Genomic DNA, 15,781 nt, shown 5'->3' on the forward strand with positions numbered 1-15,781 from the left:
ATTGTTTTCCAGTGAGTCAGCTTTTTGCATCATGTGGCCAAAGTATTGAAGCTTCAGCTTCAGCATCAATCCTTCCAATGAATATTCAGGGCTGATTTCCTTTAGAATTGGCTGGTTGGATCTCCTTGCTGTCCAAGGGGCTCTGCAGAGTCTTCTCCAACACCACAGGTCAGAAGCATCAATTCTTCAGTGCTCAGCCTTCTACGCTTTATATATATATATATGCACTTATAGAAATTTGGGAAACAGGACAATAAATGGACTTTAATTTCTTTATTAAATTAAATAATAATTTAATTATTATTTAAGTTAATATCACCCCAACCCTCCAGATCCCAGCGCTGCCATTAATGCATCAGTACATTTCTTTAAGCTTTTATCATTAGCATTTTTACTATGTTGAGATCATGTTCACTTTTTTCATCTGGCTTTATGTCACTCCAGAATACAACTTAATGACTTTTAATTTTAAGAAAACCTTCCTTGTTGCTTTGGTTTTTAATGTCTATGTACATAAATTTCCATGGGAAGGGTATCTATAATATCCTTCCCCACTCCCCCATGGCTGGGTCTGCTCTCTTAAGAAGGCAGTCCCTTCTGCCCTGACCCCCTCCAGTCTCCAGAGACCCATCCTGGCCCCCGTAGGGTATAGAAGGTGTTCCTCTATATCCCCTTCCCAACCGTGTCTCTTCCTTTATCAACATATCTTAGCTCCTAGGTCCCACACCCTAGCCCCTCCCCAGGAGCGACTGCAGAAGCGGGTTGGGTGGAAGGGCTTGCCTTCCCAGGGAACCTTCTGCTGGGAAGTGGGCTGGAGTCAGCATGGCTGACCAGGTGGGGGGCTGAGGGGCCAGGTGCAGGGCTCAGGGGTGAGCGAGCAGTGAGAGCTTGGGGAAGGGAAAAGCTCAGGGAAGTGCTCCCTCGGTCCAAGGACCCAGCAGGAGCCGGGAGGGGTTGCATGCTGTGGTTGCGGCAGCTCAGCTTGAAAGGGCATTTACTTGGGCCTGATCACAGGATTCGGTCCCAGAGATAAATTAGGAAACACTGATTTAGACAAGGCATTTCCAGTTCCCTGGTGGCTCAGACAGTAAAGCATCTGCCTGTAGTGCAGGAGACCCAGGTTCAATCCCTGGGTCAGGAAGGTCCCCTGGAGAAGGGAATGGCAAACCCACTCCAGTACCCTTGCCTGAAAAATCCCATGGACAGAGGAGCCTCCTGACAGGCTACATCCATAGCGTCACAAAGAGTCAGACATGACTGAGCGACTGATGCCTCCACTTTCCCTGTTCTGCTTGCTCTGAGGTCTGACGTCTGGGGCTTTTCCAAAGAGTATCCTGCCTCCAATACTTTATTATGTTAAATAGACCCCAGTTTCGAAAAAAGTCAGTAAGCATTTATATTCCCACAACCTAGATTCTGTCATTAACATTTTACTCTCATTGTTTCTTGCACATAAATATGTTCAAGGATTTTAATCATTTTTTTGGTCTCTGTTTACTTCTTGTGACTGAAACAGTTTCCCTTGGCCCAAAAACTAGGTGAAACTTTAAGGCAATGGATTTATGCGGCAATAGATTCAGAGTTCAAACTTGAGATAGTCTGTCCAAAATGTTTTTGCAAAACGTGCACTTGGGACTTTTATAAATAGCCAGTGTGAAACTGAAGCAGGCCTTTTGGAATTGGGAAGAAGGCCAGTTAGCCCCCAGTGTGCCACCGCCCGCCCCTTCCCCAGACCTGGCTTCTGTTCCCATCCCTCCTGGGCCTCCAGGGCACCATTCCCATCTGGTACCACTCCCTGATGTCAGGCCTGCCATCTTGGCTGGATCAGACTTTTGATCACAAGACAGAAATTTTAGGACACAGGAAGCTGCTAGAAACAACCCCCTCACCCCTCTTTCTTCCCTCCATGCCCTCTTTATTCCCTGTAGCCAAGCAGAAGGTGGGCTTCTGGGCTGACCCAACAGTCCCACGTCCACAGAGCACACACTCCCTTGGCAAGGGATTGGGCAGATCCCATGTGGACACCAGATGACATTTCTCTTGAGGGTGGAGGAAGAATACACCCACTGCCCCATCTTCATTGTCCCTAGGAGGGAAATTGTGGGCCCGTCCTAACCTTCCTTTGCCTTTCTTTTATTATTATTAATTGATTAATTAATATATTTATTTTACTTTGGCTGTGCTGGGTCTTTGTTGCTATACCCAGGCTTTCTTTAGCTGTCGTGAGTAGGGGCTTCTCTCCAGCTGCGGTGCACACGGGCTTTAGCTGCCCCGCAGCATGTGGAATCTCCCCAGACCAGGGATTGAATCCGTGTCCCCTGCATTGGCAGGCAAACTCTTAACTACTGCACCACCAGGGAAGCTCTGCTTTTCTCGAGAAACAGAGGGACAAACCTCTGGAAAATTATTTATAGACCCGTAGACCCCACATATGCAGGCTGTAAGGCTACTGGAATTCAGAGGTCTTGCCTGAGGCCTTACAGATGTTCCGTCTGCTCTACCACTTTGCAGATGGACAGCCCATCTTTTTGGAAGTTGGATGCACACACATTGCTTCAAAACAATAGACTACAGTCATATTTGTTATGCCATCATGGGGAAGGAAAACCCTTTCTTTGCCTGATGGTGGAGGGAGAGTGTCTGGAGCGCCAGGGAGGGCTGTCCCCAGGGACAGTCAGTACCTAGCCTCAGGGGGCCAGGTATCCTTCCGGGTCCCTCCTCGCTGCTGAACACCGGCACTCAGCCCAAGGAAAGGGCACTGGTGCCACGGGAGCCACCTGCCCAGCTTCCACGCGCTCCCCACACCTCTGCTGTGCCCTTGGTGGATAAACTCGCCTCCCACTTCCCAGAGCACCCAGGACCTTGGCTGCCCTCTCACCCCAGTCACCCCCACCCCCATACCCCATCTCCCTCCTGATTCAGAGAAAGCGGCCTCCTGCTCATACCCACGGCTATCTCCTCCCCCAGGCACCCAGACCTTCTTGTCCATTGGGCTGGTGACCTCTTCCCTCCATTGTCTTAGTCACAGGCATGTGTCCCCACTGCATTCCTGAGTTAGGAAACAAGCCAGCGCCTTCCCAGTTCTGAGCCGCCTTATTCCTCTTCCACCCAGAGCCCAGCTCCCAGTGACTACACCCCACTCCTGAAGCCCTCTTCCCCCATCTGCGCCCTGGCCCACTACAGACTCCACCATGGGGGTCACTCTGGCCCCATTTCTCAGCCAACATCCTCCCACAGTCATTTTTGTGAGTTTTTCCTAGTATTTCTGTGGGATAAATTGGAGGTGGGCTTTCAGAGTTACAGGGGAGGTACGTCTGAAAGGGCAGATTCACCCTGCGTCCTTAACCCCCTCCCCCGACTGGCCAAGAAATGAGGGACAAAACTCATAGTTCGTAATTAATTTAATTTGGAAATTAAGGAGGTTGAGCATCTTTATGTTATATCTATTCTATGTTTCTCTGTCTTCTTCTGCAAATTGACCTGGCTCTTTTTCTCATGGCTGAGTTCTTTTTAATTTATTTATGTATATGGCTCTGCCAGGTCTTAATTGTGGCACGTGGGATCTGGTTCTCTGACCAGGGATCGAACACAGGCCCCCTGCACTTGGTGCGGGAAGTCTTAGCCACTGGGCCACGAAGGAAGTCCTCATTTTCTTTTGATTTTAAAGAGTTCTTTGTTAATACATTGTAAATCATTTTGCCTGATTTGTCTTTCAGTTCAGTTCAGTTCAGTTGCTCAGTCGTGTCTGACTCTTTGCGACCCCATGAATCGCAGCACACCAGGCCTCCCTTGTCCATCGCCAACTCCCGGAGTTCACTCAGACTCACGTCCATCAAGTCAGTGATGCCATCCAGCCATCTCATCCTCGGTCGTCCCCTTCTCCTCCTGCCCCCAATCCCTCCCAGCATCAGGGTCTTTTCCAATGAGTCAACTCTTCTCATGAGGTGGCCAAAGTACTGGAGCTTCAGTTTTAGCATCATTCCTTCCAAAGAAATCCCAGGGCTGATCTCCTTCAGAATGGACTGGTTGGATCTCCTTGCAGTCCAAGGGACTCTCCAGAGTCTTCTCCAACACCACAGTTCAAAAGCATCAATTCTTCAGCGCTCAGCCTTCTTCACAGTCCAACTCTCACATCCATACATGACCACTGGGAAAAACCATAGCCTTGACTAGACAGACCTTAGTCGGCAAAGTAATGTCTCTGCTTTTGAATATACTATCTAGGTTGGTCATAACTTTCCTTCCAAGGAGTAAGCGTCTTTTAATTTCATGGCTGCAATCATCATCTGCAGTGATTTTGGGGCCCCCCAAAATAAAGTCTGACACTGTTTCCACTGTTTCCTCATCTATTTCCCATGAAGTGATGGGAGCGGATGCCATGATCTTAGTTTTCTGAATGTTGAGCTTTAAGCCAACTTTTTCACTCTCCACTTTCACTTTCATCAAGAGGCTTTTTAGTTCCTCTTCACTTTCTGCCATAAGGGTGGTGTCATCTGCATATCTGAGGTTATTGATATTTCTCCCGGCAATCTTGATTCCAGCTTGTGTTTCTTCCAGTCCAGCGTTTCTCATGATGTTGGTTAGGAGTAATTTTGGTTGCCTGTTTAGCCAAACAGAAGTTGTGGAGTGAGATGTTTCCCCTTCTTCCCTCAGGCTTTGCTGATGGGTGGTATGTAACTGAATCACTTTGCTGTTCAGCAGTAATTCACACAACATTGTAGATCAACTATTCTTCAGTTTTAAAAAATGAAAAGAATTAACCTTTCCTGAGCACCTGCTGTGTACCAGGTACTATGCTAAGTAGTTTGAGGCCCATCTTGTTTCTTACTATGGTTAACTTTATCCCCACAGTACAGCCAGGAAGCTAAGACTGACAGGTCAAGTCGCCTGTCCAGGGTCACCAGGTTCTAAGTGAAGGAGCTGGGTTTGCACATGAGCTGTGAGGGGCCAAGGCCTGCACACCTTCTGCCTGCCCCCTGCCCACCAACTCCCACACACACCCCACACAGGGAAACTGAAAACTCCAAGGGTCATCAATAGGGAAAGAGAAAGAGGCAGACCTGAGTGTTGCCAGGAAGCAACCGCCAGGATACATGTTCAGTGAAAAAGGCAGACAGTGTGCTGCACTCTTCCTTTTAAGTTTAAAATGAGAGATGATATGCATGTCTGTACTTGTGTGTCTGAACAGTTTTCAAGGATTTACAAGGAGCCATTCATTACAGTTTCTTCAGGAACAGAAAATAAGGGTCTGAGGTGAAAAGGAGGTTTACTTTTAATTGTATACCCACTTTTGAATCCTTTGCTTTTTTTTTTTTTAAAGCAAAGCATAGGTTACTTACATTAAAAAAAAAAAAATGCTTTAATGCACTGAGTACCAGACATCTCTGTGTGGCTGCCCCACTGGCAGAGCCGCAGAACATATCCAAACCTGTGGTCCTTGTCTTCCCCCCAGAAGTGTCCCTCTTCCCATTTGCTCTAAGCTTTTAAACGTTGTCCGCTCACTCAGGCGCCCGCGGTGGCGCCCTCCCCAGAAGGAAGGCCAGCTCTCTCCTGCCTGCTCCCCGTGGCCAGCTCTGCATGCAGCCTGAAGGGCGACCTGGGCTCTCTGATTCTGCCACGCTGACTGTGCATTTATGTTTTTAAAGACTCAGCTCCGAAATCTTATCCTCTGGGAGCACTCCCCAGGCAGGAGGTGCCCTCCTCTACAGCTCTCTTCTATTGCTTCTAACTGCCTCCTGTTACGAATGTTCTTTTCCTCTCGTCGCCTCACTAAACTGGGCTTCCCAGGTGGCACTAGTGGTAAAGAATCTGCCTGCCAATGCGGGAGACAGCAAGAGACAAGAGTTTGATCCCTGGATCAGGAAGATCCCCTGGAGTAGGAAATGGCAACCCATTCCAATATTCTTGCCTGGGAAATTCCATGGACAGAGGAGCCTGAAGGGCTAACAGTCCATGGGGTCGCAAAGAGTCGGACACGACTTAGTGACTGATCACCTCACTAAACTGGTGGTCGGGGAGAGGGCAGCTGTTTTAGTCACTTTGATCTTTCCAACACTTCCCCCAGTGCTGGTCACTAGTACGTGCTCAAGAAATGTGACATGTAACTAGTGGCATTCGGATGTATTTAACGTTGGTCCTGCAAATAGACTTTTAGACCATAAATTCACCTTCCATCTCTCCCATTATTCCTTCTGCAAAGCTGCTTCAGGTACCTTCTGTGCACCAGGCTGAGTCCTGAGAACACAGACAGGAAGCAGACGTGTCATCTGGGGAGTTTCTCATATCAGCCCAGGGTGGTCAGGGTCTGCCCTGGGGACCTAGAAGCCCTGGGTGGGGGGTGGGGTGGGGGGGAATAGGGAGTGGGAGGACGCGGTACAAAGCTGGGTTCTCTCATCAATGGCCTGTCCCACACAGTATTCAGAACCTGGCGAAGTACAAGGTGAAAGAGGAAGAGCACTGGACCCGGCTGCGGAGGTATTCCTTGCTTCTCCAAAAAGAGGACCTTAAGAAGTGATCGGGCTGCGGCCCTAGGCTCCGAAGAGGTTGGCAGCAGGCAGGCTTTGCCCTGAACGCTCTGAGATCAAGAGACAAGACAAAGGGCTGCAGCTCAGTAGGCCTCAGGGGCCTGCCTTGCAGTCTGGGACCTCTGCAAGCCAGCAAGGGGAGAGACATGATTTTGGGGTGGCAGGGTGGTGGGGGGCCTTCAACCTATAAGCCACTTGTCAGAATGCTCAGGAGAGCAGATGTCACCTAAATAAACAGTGATATTGTTTCCAGACTCCAAAGCTGCTGTGGTGTGTATCCTTCGTTCCCACTCAGTCCAGACCCCCAGCAGGCCCCAGACAATGAGGTCAGCCAGAGTCCCAGGCCTGGTGAGGCCGTTTGCCTCATAGGCCCACAAGGAGAGCAGAAGCCACTCTGCTCAAATAAGCAAGACACCCAGTCCACCGGGCTCTGTATGCCCCCCTTTTCTCTTGGCCCACTTGTTTGCCCTCTCTTTTCTGTTTCATAACCTTTGTGGAATCACTCTGGAGAGGCTGAGGCTCAGAGTGGTTGATTGCCTAAGGTCACACAGGTGTGAGAGGCAAAGTGGGTGCACGCAGGAATTTTGCCACTGCTGCCTCTTGTCTGCTGCCTGGGAACCCTAGAGGAGACTTGGGGGATTGGGGGCCCAGGAGGGAGGCGCAGAGGTACCTTTTTCTTTTCTGGAAACTGCACTTCCCAGGAAAATTGGGTGGAGTCAGTCCCCTGCCGCTCAGAGTTTAGGCCTGCCTCTCTGAGGACACCATGTGGTGCCTTTGAGAACTGCAGGTGGTTAGTGCACCCCAGCCTCTCCCAAGGCTGAATGCTTGCATGGTTTGTAACCAACCTAGACATCATATTAAAAAGCAGAGACATTACTTTGTCATCAAAGGTCTGTCTAGTCAAGGCTATGGTTTTTCCAGTAGTCATGTATGGATGTGAGAGTTGGACTATAAAGAAAGTTGAGCGCCAAAGAATTGATGCTTTTGAGCTGTGGTGTTGGAGAAGACTCTTGAGAGTCCCTTGGACTGCAAGCAGATCCAACCAGTCAATCCTAAAGGAAATCAGTCCTGAATATTCATTGGAAGGACTGATGTTGAAGCTGAAACTCCTATACTTTGACCACCTGATGTGCAGAACTCACTCATTTGAAAAGACCCTGATGCTAGAAAAGTTTGAAGATGGGAGGGGAAGGGGACAACAGAGGATGAAATGGTTGGATGGCATCACTGACTCAATGGACATGAATTTGAGTTGGTGATGGACAGGGAGGCCTGGTGTGCTGTAGTCCATGGGGTCACAAAGAGTCGGACACGACTAAGTGACTGCACTGAACTGAACTGTTTCTGCGTCCCCATCCACCTTCTCGCCTGAGTCATACACAGTCTTTGTTGGCATGACCCCTGCCTCATGGTAGGGGACATGACACCTGACTAGTTGAGTGCCCCCTGGATGAAGAGATCCCCACCCGAGACACTCTGCCACTCGCCATCCTCACCATGAGAATGAAAACACAGCAGGAAAAAAACCCACAAAAACAGAACGCTCTACCGTACCCTTTTCCTCTACACAGTAGGCATGGTGGCTGGCAGGTCTCTCTGGGATGAGGAAGGAAAATTCAGGATGATCTTCTTGGCTTTACACGCCACCTAAATGTGATGGGGAACTGACATTTACTGACATTTACAGGGCATCTACTGGGGTCTCTGTATTTTAGATAAAAGCCTTAAGCCACTTTGTGAAATGTAAGTATGATTATCCCCATCTAACAAAGAGGGAAATTGAGACTGCAGTCAAGACTTGGAACAATCTTATCAAATCCTGGTGGACTTTTTCAACAGCAAAAGTCAGAAACCCAACTCAAACGAACTTCAGCAACAAGGAGAATTTGTTGGCTCATGGAGTGTAAAAGTCTAGACATAATGCTTTCCATGTGGTTGCCCCCAGGTCAGGTTGTTTATTTTTGTTTTGTTTTGTTTTCATATCTGTTTTTCTTAATTTACTTATTTGGCTACACCAGGTCTTAGTTTCAGCATGCAGGATCTAGTTCCCTGACCAGGGATTGAACCTGGGTCCCCTGCATTGGGAGCATACAGTCTTAGCTACTGGACCACCAGGGAAGTCCCCACCCCCCAGTTTTGATTCCCTTTTTCAGGTAGGCCCTTCTGCTTGGGTTGCAAAATGACCACTAACAGCACCCACGGTGACTGTCCCTTTTTCAGTGGTTCCAGCAAAGTCCTGAGCCTGCTCCTCACTGGTCTGCACGTGGTCACGTCCCTGAACCACTCACTGTGATGACCATTTAAACCTGTACACGTGCCCATCCCTAGAGGGGCATGGAGGTCATGGCCACCAGAACTAAGGAAGGGAGAGCAGCATCTACAAAATACGGCTGTCTCACGGGAGCAATACATGTGGTCAGCAGGCAGCGGCAGGTCCCTGCCAGTGATGGCACTGGTGGCCCATGTGCTTTAGGAGCTTTATTTCAGACCCCTCAACACACATACATACTACTTGCTTGACAGGCTACAGCAAAGCCCAGATCTGTTGCGTACCACTCACCAATGTCGCCACCCAATGAACAGGTATACTTTGTTGTTGTTTAGTCGCTCAGTCATGTCCGACTTTTTGAGACCCCATGGACTGTACCCTGCCAGGCTCCTCTATCCATGAGGATTCTCCAGGCAAAGATACTGGAGTGGGTTGCCATGTCCTTCTCCAGGGGATTTTCTCAGGCCATGTCTCTTGCATCTCCTGCATTGGCTGGTGGATTCTTTACCACTGCACCACCTGGGAAGCCGCAACCAGGTATACTAGCTTTGCGAAAATTTCCTTGTTCTTTTTCTGTGCTCCAGTGTCCTCATCTGTAAAATAGCTACAGGTGCTGCACCACCTGCCCACCTTGCCTGTGGATCTGAGGCTAAAATGACTCGAAATTAGTTGTTGGATTTATTTTTTAAAAACATTTTATTTTTTAGCAATATATATAAATAGCATTCTCCTTTAACCTTTTGACCTTTCCTCAGGGCATGTGCAATTCTATCTAGGTTCCTGAACCTGGATGGAACCCGCATTGGAAGCCTGGAGTCTTAACCACCAGGGAAGCGCCCCCAGTTGGTGAATTTAAAGCCTTAAACACAGCCCCGGCTCGTCTGGTTGCTCCGTATATACGTGCTTCTCCACCATGACAGTTCTGACCCCTGGGAGCTGCGAAGGCGGCCAGCGGCGACAAGAGCCGGGCAGGATCCGCCGCTGATGCCATCCTCCGCCCCCACCCCACCCCCACGCCCACCCCACTTCCAGCAGGCCTGCGCGCAGCCTGCTCCGGACCAGCCCCCCACGGTGAGGGGACGCGCCACCCAGCGCGTCTGTCCCTGCTCAGCTGTCGCATAGGCGATGGGCCCGCGGGGAAGCACACCGGCCCCGGAGTCACACCCAGGTCCCAGTCTCAACGCGGCCCCTGATCGTCCTCAACTTCCCATCCTCCAAACGGCCGCGCTAACGGCTTAGCTCAACAGGTTAGCAGAGAACTGACAGCGCGCCCTCGCCCAGGGCTCACCTACCTGGGAGCCACTCTCTGCCCTCCTCCCGGTGGGTGCGAGCGGGGCCCCCCAGGAAGGGAGTGGGGTGCGGGAGGGGTGGGAGGCGCCGCTTCCCATCTCCAGCCCTCTTATTAGCGGGGACGTGTTAATGGAAATTCACACCCAGGTGCTAATAAACAGTGGGCCGCTCCTGGGCTGGAGAGAGAGGGGAGGCGCACCCCAGGGGAGGGGGCTGGCCGATGAGCCCTACTTATCTATGAAAAGACTTGCTAATAACTTTAATTCCCCATCCTAAACCACGGGGCCTTTACTATGCAAATAGATTTTTCTAAACTGGGCAGGGTCCTGGAGAAGACTTCCCACTCAGTTCCTTAGGGCCCTGGGAGGGAAGAGAGAGTTGGGGGCGGAGGCGCGGGAAAGGGGGCGGATCAGTGAAGGTGTGAGGTCCCGCCCCCTGCAGGGCCTCTGCTTTTGGATCCCACTCCCTACAACCAAATGCTGGCGAGGGTGCGCCAGGACTCCTGAATTACACACTGTGACCCCCACCCCACTCTGAGTTACTGCCCCTCCTGGCCTGGGCCAGAGCATTGGGAATGATCTCTGAAGTGGTTTCAAAACAAGTCAATATCAACCTATAAATAGATAAACTGTGCTACACGCATGCAGTGGAACATTACTGAGCAAAAAATATAAATGAAGTACTGATACACGAGAAAATACGATGCTTTCATTCATATGAAAGTCCAGAATAGGCAAATCTGTAGAGCTGGAAGAAAACAGATGAGTGGGCTGGGCTGGAGAATAGGGGGATGGAGTAACAGGGAATCACTGCTAAATGGTTACAGGGTCTCTTTTGAGGGGTAGTAAAAATGACCCAAAGTAAGACAGTGGTGATGGCTACCTAACTATGAATATACTAAAACCATTGAATTATGTACTTGAATGCATTTCATGGTATAAATTATATCTCAATAAAGGTATTTTTTAAAAATGCTAAGGTCAGTATTTCAAAGATGCTTGAGGAGGGCAGAGGAGAACTGAGCATTCATAGATGGCTGAGAGACCCCTTACCCCACCTCACCAACCCCCAGGCTTGACTGCTCACCAGACCCCCTGACTGAACCCAGGTTTCCCCTTCCCCCATACAGCATTTCCCTCATCTGAATCCAAGCCTAGATCTAGGTTCTGTGGATCTGGATACAACCGATGGACCTCTCATCTTGGCCTAAGTCAGGCCTCTGGGAGGTCACACCTATTTAAAATTGGGACTGACCCACCTGTGTTATGTCCCTAAACGGGAGAGAAACCACAGTGAAGGGAGATGGGAGAATCCCAGGGTCTAGGCCTTGATGCTCCAGCACAAGGGCAGTAGACGCATGCAGTGAGCCCTTGGAGCTGGCGTCCTGTCAGACCCCAGAAAGAATGGAGCAGGCAAAACCCAACCAGGCCTGAGAGCTCGGATTCTGGAAGTCATATATGGGTTTGAGTGCTGATCCTTGGTTTATCCTTCTGCAAAATAATTACTTAGGAATAAAATGTGTAAAGACCCGGTGCACAGTAAGTATGCACTAATGAACGCATTTTCTACAGAGATACTTGGTTTTATCCAGGTTCAAAGAAAAGGTGGACAGGCTCAGCTTGCGGCCGCTTTCTCAAATGAAACCCCGCCCCCTTCAGGCGGGCCCATCGGGAATAAGGGGGTGCTAAACCGGGGCTGGTGGCAAGGAGGAAGGGGTCTGAGGCTGTGTGCTTTGGGGACTCCCAAATCCCTGACGTCCTTTGGAGGAGGGGAAGCTTTGTGTCCCTGTGAAGGAAGAACTTGCCAACTGACACCAGCAGAGTTTATTCACAAATAAATAAATACATACTAGGCAGACCTCCTGCCTGTCTCCAAGCGTCTACCCTCTGAGTCCCTCCATCGCGGGAGGGGTTGCGGAAGCCCGTCCTAGGTGGGAACCGGCTCTCACTTTCAGCGATGCCTATGCCGGTATCTCCGGTGCCCTCTTTCAGGAAAGGGAGTCTGGAGAGGGACCGCTTCGAAGGCGCGGAGGCCAAAAAGGCGTCGGTGCTCACAGAATTGGGCGCCAGATGTTCGCCGTCACTTCAACTTCTCAGGCCGGCGGCCACTCCAGGGGCAAGAGGGGCATCGAGGTCTCCAGCAGGGCCAGTACGTCGCCAGGAAAGAGCTGGAGGAGACAGGAGACAGCGTGGTCCTCAGCGTGAGGCCGCCGAGCCTGGGTGTCCGCGCTCGCGAGCTCCGCTCTCAGGGGGGCCTTCGGCGTCCCCAGTGCCCCCCTCCCTCCCCTCGCCGCTCGGGCGCCCCGCGCACGCCAACCGTGTTGCTCCAGAGAGGGAGCAGGCGAGCCGGGCCGCCGGTGGGGGAGCCCCACCGGGGCTGGTCCCCGGAGTGTGAGGTGGGGACATGAGACGGTAGGTAGTGCCACCCCACGACGGCGCTGAGCCGGGAGGGAGTTCCGCGCGAAGGAGGGCGATACTAACCGGGGATGAGGGGCTCGGCTCCATCGCCGGTCCTTCCGGGCACGCCGTCCCGCGGTCGTAAAGCACCGGAGGGTCGCGCAGCTCGGGCGCTGCCAGGGCTCCGGGGCGGGCGGGCGGGGACCCCCAGGACACCGCGGCGCCGGCGGCCGGGCCGGAGCAGCAGCCTCGCGTCTGCGCCTCCGCGGGGCTGCCGTCGGGGCACAGCGCGCAGCCCCGAGGGGGCGCCGCGTCGCCGCGTTGCCGGCGCCGGCGCTGCAGGCTGTCCTCGCTGAGGCCCAGCACGGCCGACAGGTGTCCGATGTAGCGGATGGCCAGGCGCAGCGTCTCGATCTTGGTCAGGCTCTGGCCGGCGGGCGCCACGGATGGAGGCAGGAAGCGGCGCAGCTCGTGGAGGGCGCGGGCGAGCGTGCGCATGCGCAGCTTCTCGCGCTCGCTGGCGCTCTGCCGCTGCCCGGCGCCCAGGCGGCCGCCCCGCGCGCCTCGCCTCCCCGCTGCCGGGGCGCGGAGGGCGGCGCGGGTGGCCGAGCTCCTGGGGCTCGGCACGGGGCTGCAGGCCGGGACGCTGCCCCAAGAGTCCGGGGACGAAGCGGGGGAGCAGCCGCAGTCCGCGTCGGCGGCCGGCGGCGGCTGAGCTGGGCCCCAGCCTGCCGCGAGCATCCAGGACTCAGAGAGCGGAGGGCACAGGGACTGGGCCATGGCAGCGGCGGCGTGTCTGGGGGCCGGCGGCCGGCGACCGCTTTATCCCCGAGCCCCGAAGTGTGAAGTGGCCTCTTCCAGGCCGCATCAGCACTTCAAAGGGGGCTCGGGGGCCTGGCGGGGGCGGGGCTTGACCCTTTGAACCAACGTCGGGGTGGGGGTTGCGGGGGGGGCGAAGGTGTCGGCCTGTTGGCTGCGCCAGGTTGGCCTCACCTGGGCCCTCGCATGGACACCTGACCCGGACACTCCGGCCTTCTGCTCGCGCCAGTGGCAGGCGCTGTCCAGGGTGTTGGACCAGCTCAGCAGGCTAAAGGAAGCCAGGTCAGGGAAGTGCAAGTTCTGGTACCTAGGTTTGGGGCTGCCTTCTTGTTTTCTTGAGGGTTTTCCTGGTGGCTCAGCGGTAAAGAATCTGCCTGCCAATGCAAGAGACATGGATTCGATCCCTGGTCCAGGAAGATCCCAGACGCCTCGGAGTAACTAAGCTCAGTGCACTACATCTGTTGTGCCTGTGCTCCGGATAGAGCCCGGGAGCGGCAACTACTGAAGCCCCCGGGCACCCTAGAGCCGGGGCTCTGCAACAAGAGAAGCCGCCGCAATGAGAAGAGCCCACGCAGCAACCAAGACCCAGCACAGCCAGAAATAAATAAATGCTTTAAAAAAAAGTTTTATTTAACCTTCGTTTCCAGTTTGTATAATGGGGGAGAAGGAAATGGCAACCCACTCCAGTATTCTTTCCTGGAGACTCCCATGGACAGAGGAGCCTGGCAGGTTAATACAGCCCATGGGGTGGCACAGAGTCGGACATGACTGAGTGACTAACAGGCACTGTGGCAGCAAGTCCCTGGACTCCTGTAGAGGCCAGGAGGAAGTGGAGCCCTGACTCCACATTCCTCCTCCAGGGCAGACCGGTCCTGGGTGCAGCCTTCCCTGGTGGTGGTGAGTGGGAGAGACGAAGCTATCCTAGGTAAATCCAGCAAGCTGGCAGGATCTGGGCAGGCTGGTGAACCATCTGAGCTGGAGGAGAGGAGCCCTGCTGCCCTCCAGGACACCCTCAGCCTGGCAGGGTCAAGGGCTTGGCCTGTTGCCACAGCTGCCACCTCTGGCCTTTAGCTGGTATCCCACCACTTTGGGGCAGGAATAACGGGTTTTGCCAATGAAATGTGAGTGACAATGACACAGAAAAAGCACAAGAAAATTCAGAGTAATTCCCTGGTGGTCCAGTGGTTAGGACTCAGCACTCTTACTGCAGGGGCCCCAGGTTCTATCCCTGGTCAGGAAATAAGATCCCGCAAGCCACAGCATGGCAAAACAAACAAACAAACAAACAACAACAACAACAAAAACCCACCCCTTCATGATAAAACTTCTCAGCAAATTTAGGCTAAAGGAGAACTTTCTCAGTCTGATGAAAGGCATCCTCAGGGAACCTACAGCTCACAGCATGCTAAATCGGGAAAGACTGAAAGATTTCCTTCAAAACTCAGAACAAGGCGAGGATGTTGGCTCCTACCCATACCTTGTCAATGTTGGGAGGTGGGGGTCTCACCTGTGGATTAAGGAAAGAGAAATAAAAGGCATATGGATTGGAAAGGAAGAAATAAAACTGTCTCCATTTATGGATAACATGACTGTCCACATGGGAAAGCTCAGAGTGCCTGCATCGCCTGCCTGACCCCTGGGGTCTGAGTTTACACGTTGTCACAATAGCTCCTTCAAGCATGGAAGTCTGCTCTCCAGCTGGACTGTGAAGTATTTGGTGTCTGGTATCATGTCTTCCAAAGAAGTCGTGTCTAGGTTTCTTTCAGAGGTCTACTGTTTTGTGTCCCCCAGGTTTCCAGTTCTGTGAGACTCATGGGTGAGCGGCTTTGTAGCAAAGAAAGCCAAGTGACTTGGTACCTTCTTCCTGAGCATCTTTGCTCACCACCACCCATCTCGCCTTGTCTCCTTTCTCTTCTACTGCCCTTGGCCTCTTCTAACACCCTCTACACCCCCTACTCTGCAGTCTGTCCCAGCAGCCCCAGATGCTTATGCCCATGATCACATATAGGAGAGACAGTGCCAACCCACCTCTGGAGAGAAGGGGTAGACTCCATGCCATGAGCACATGCCACAGGGCCCATTGGCTCCACAGGAGAGCCTGGGCTACGAGGACCCTCCCAGGCCTGCAGCTGTCAGCATGGTCTGCCCTGTCTGGATCCTGGACAATGGATGGGGTTCTAGATCCAAGCCAAGAACCTGGCATTAGACCCCCCTTAAATCCCACTTGACTGGAGCTAACAAACAGTGGAAACAGGTTGTAGGAGGAGGTGCAGAGTCAAAGCTGGTCAGGTAGGAGGGGTGGGATCCCAGGGGGCTCTGGGCACGCTGTTGCCAACCTCTGAATGTCAACAAATTCCTCCAATTCCCATACAATTCTGATTTCCACTTTGTAGCTAATAATTGAGAAAACTCAGAATGACCAGGCTTCCCTGGTGGCTCAGATAGTAAAGAATCCACTTGCAATGCAGGAGACCCAGGGTTTG

The 15,781-nt window shown here is 52.4% G+C and overlaps 2 protein-coding genes and 1 non-coding gene across 5 annotated transcripts in view; 2 read left to right on the forward strand and 1 right to left on the reverse strand.

Moving 5' to 3' along the window:
• Nucleotides 1–6,785, forward strand: part of WDR93 (WD repeat domain 93) — a 49,412-nt gene extending 42,627 nt beyond the window's left edge. For all 3 annotated transcript variants that reach the window (XM_012098459.4, XM_004017750.5, XM_060401389.1), the window contains one exon: nt 6,415–6,785. In XM_012098459.4, the coding sequence (XP_011953849.3) occupies nt 6,415–6,514 (100 nt within the window). In that variant the 3' untranslated portion in view covers nt 6,515–6,785. The remainder of the gene's footprint in view (nt 1–6,414) is intronic.
• Nucleotides 6,786–11,891: 5,106 nt separating this feature from the next.
• MESP1 (mesoderm posterior bHLH transcription factor 1) lies at nt 11,892–13,259 on the reverse strand. The gene is made up of 2 exons (XM_015101781.3): nt 12,564–13,259; nt 11,892–12,250 (listed from the first exon to the last, which is right to left on the reverse strand). The coding sequence occupies exons 1-2, from the start codon at nt 13,257–13,259 to the stop codon at nt 12,176–12,178; spliced, it is 771 nt and encodes a 256-aa protein (XP_014957267.3). The 3' UTR covers nt 11,892–12,175.
• Nucleotides 13,260–14,465: 1,206 nt separating this feature from the next.
• On the forward strand, nt 14,466–14,538 carry TRNAK-CUU (transfer RNA lysine (anticodon CUU)). Its single transcript has one exon. It is a non-coding gene; the product is annotated as a tRNA-Lys (tRNA).
• Nucleotides 14,539–15,781: the final 1,243 nt, after the last annotated feature.

Source organism: Ovis aries, chromosome 18 (genome assembly GCF_016772045.2).
Source record: "Ovis aries strain OAR_USU_Benz2616 breed Rambouillet chromosome 18, ARS-UI_Ramb_v3.0, whole genome shotgun sequence".
Taxonomy (NCBI): domain Eukaryota; kingdom Metazoa; phylum Chordata; class Mammalia; order Artiodactyla; family Bovidae; genus Ovis; species Ovis aries.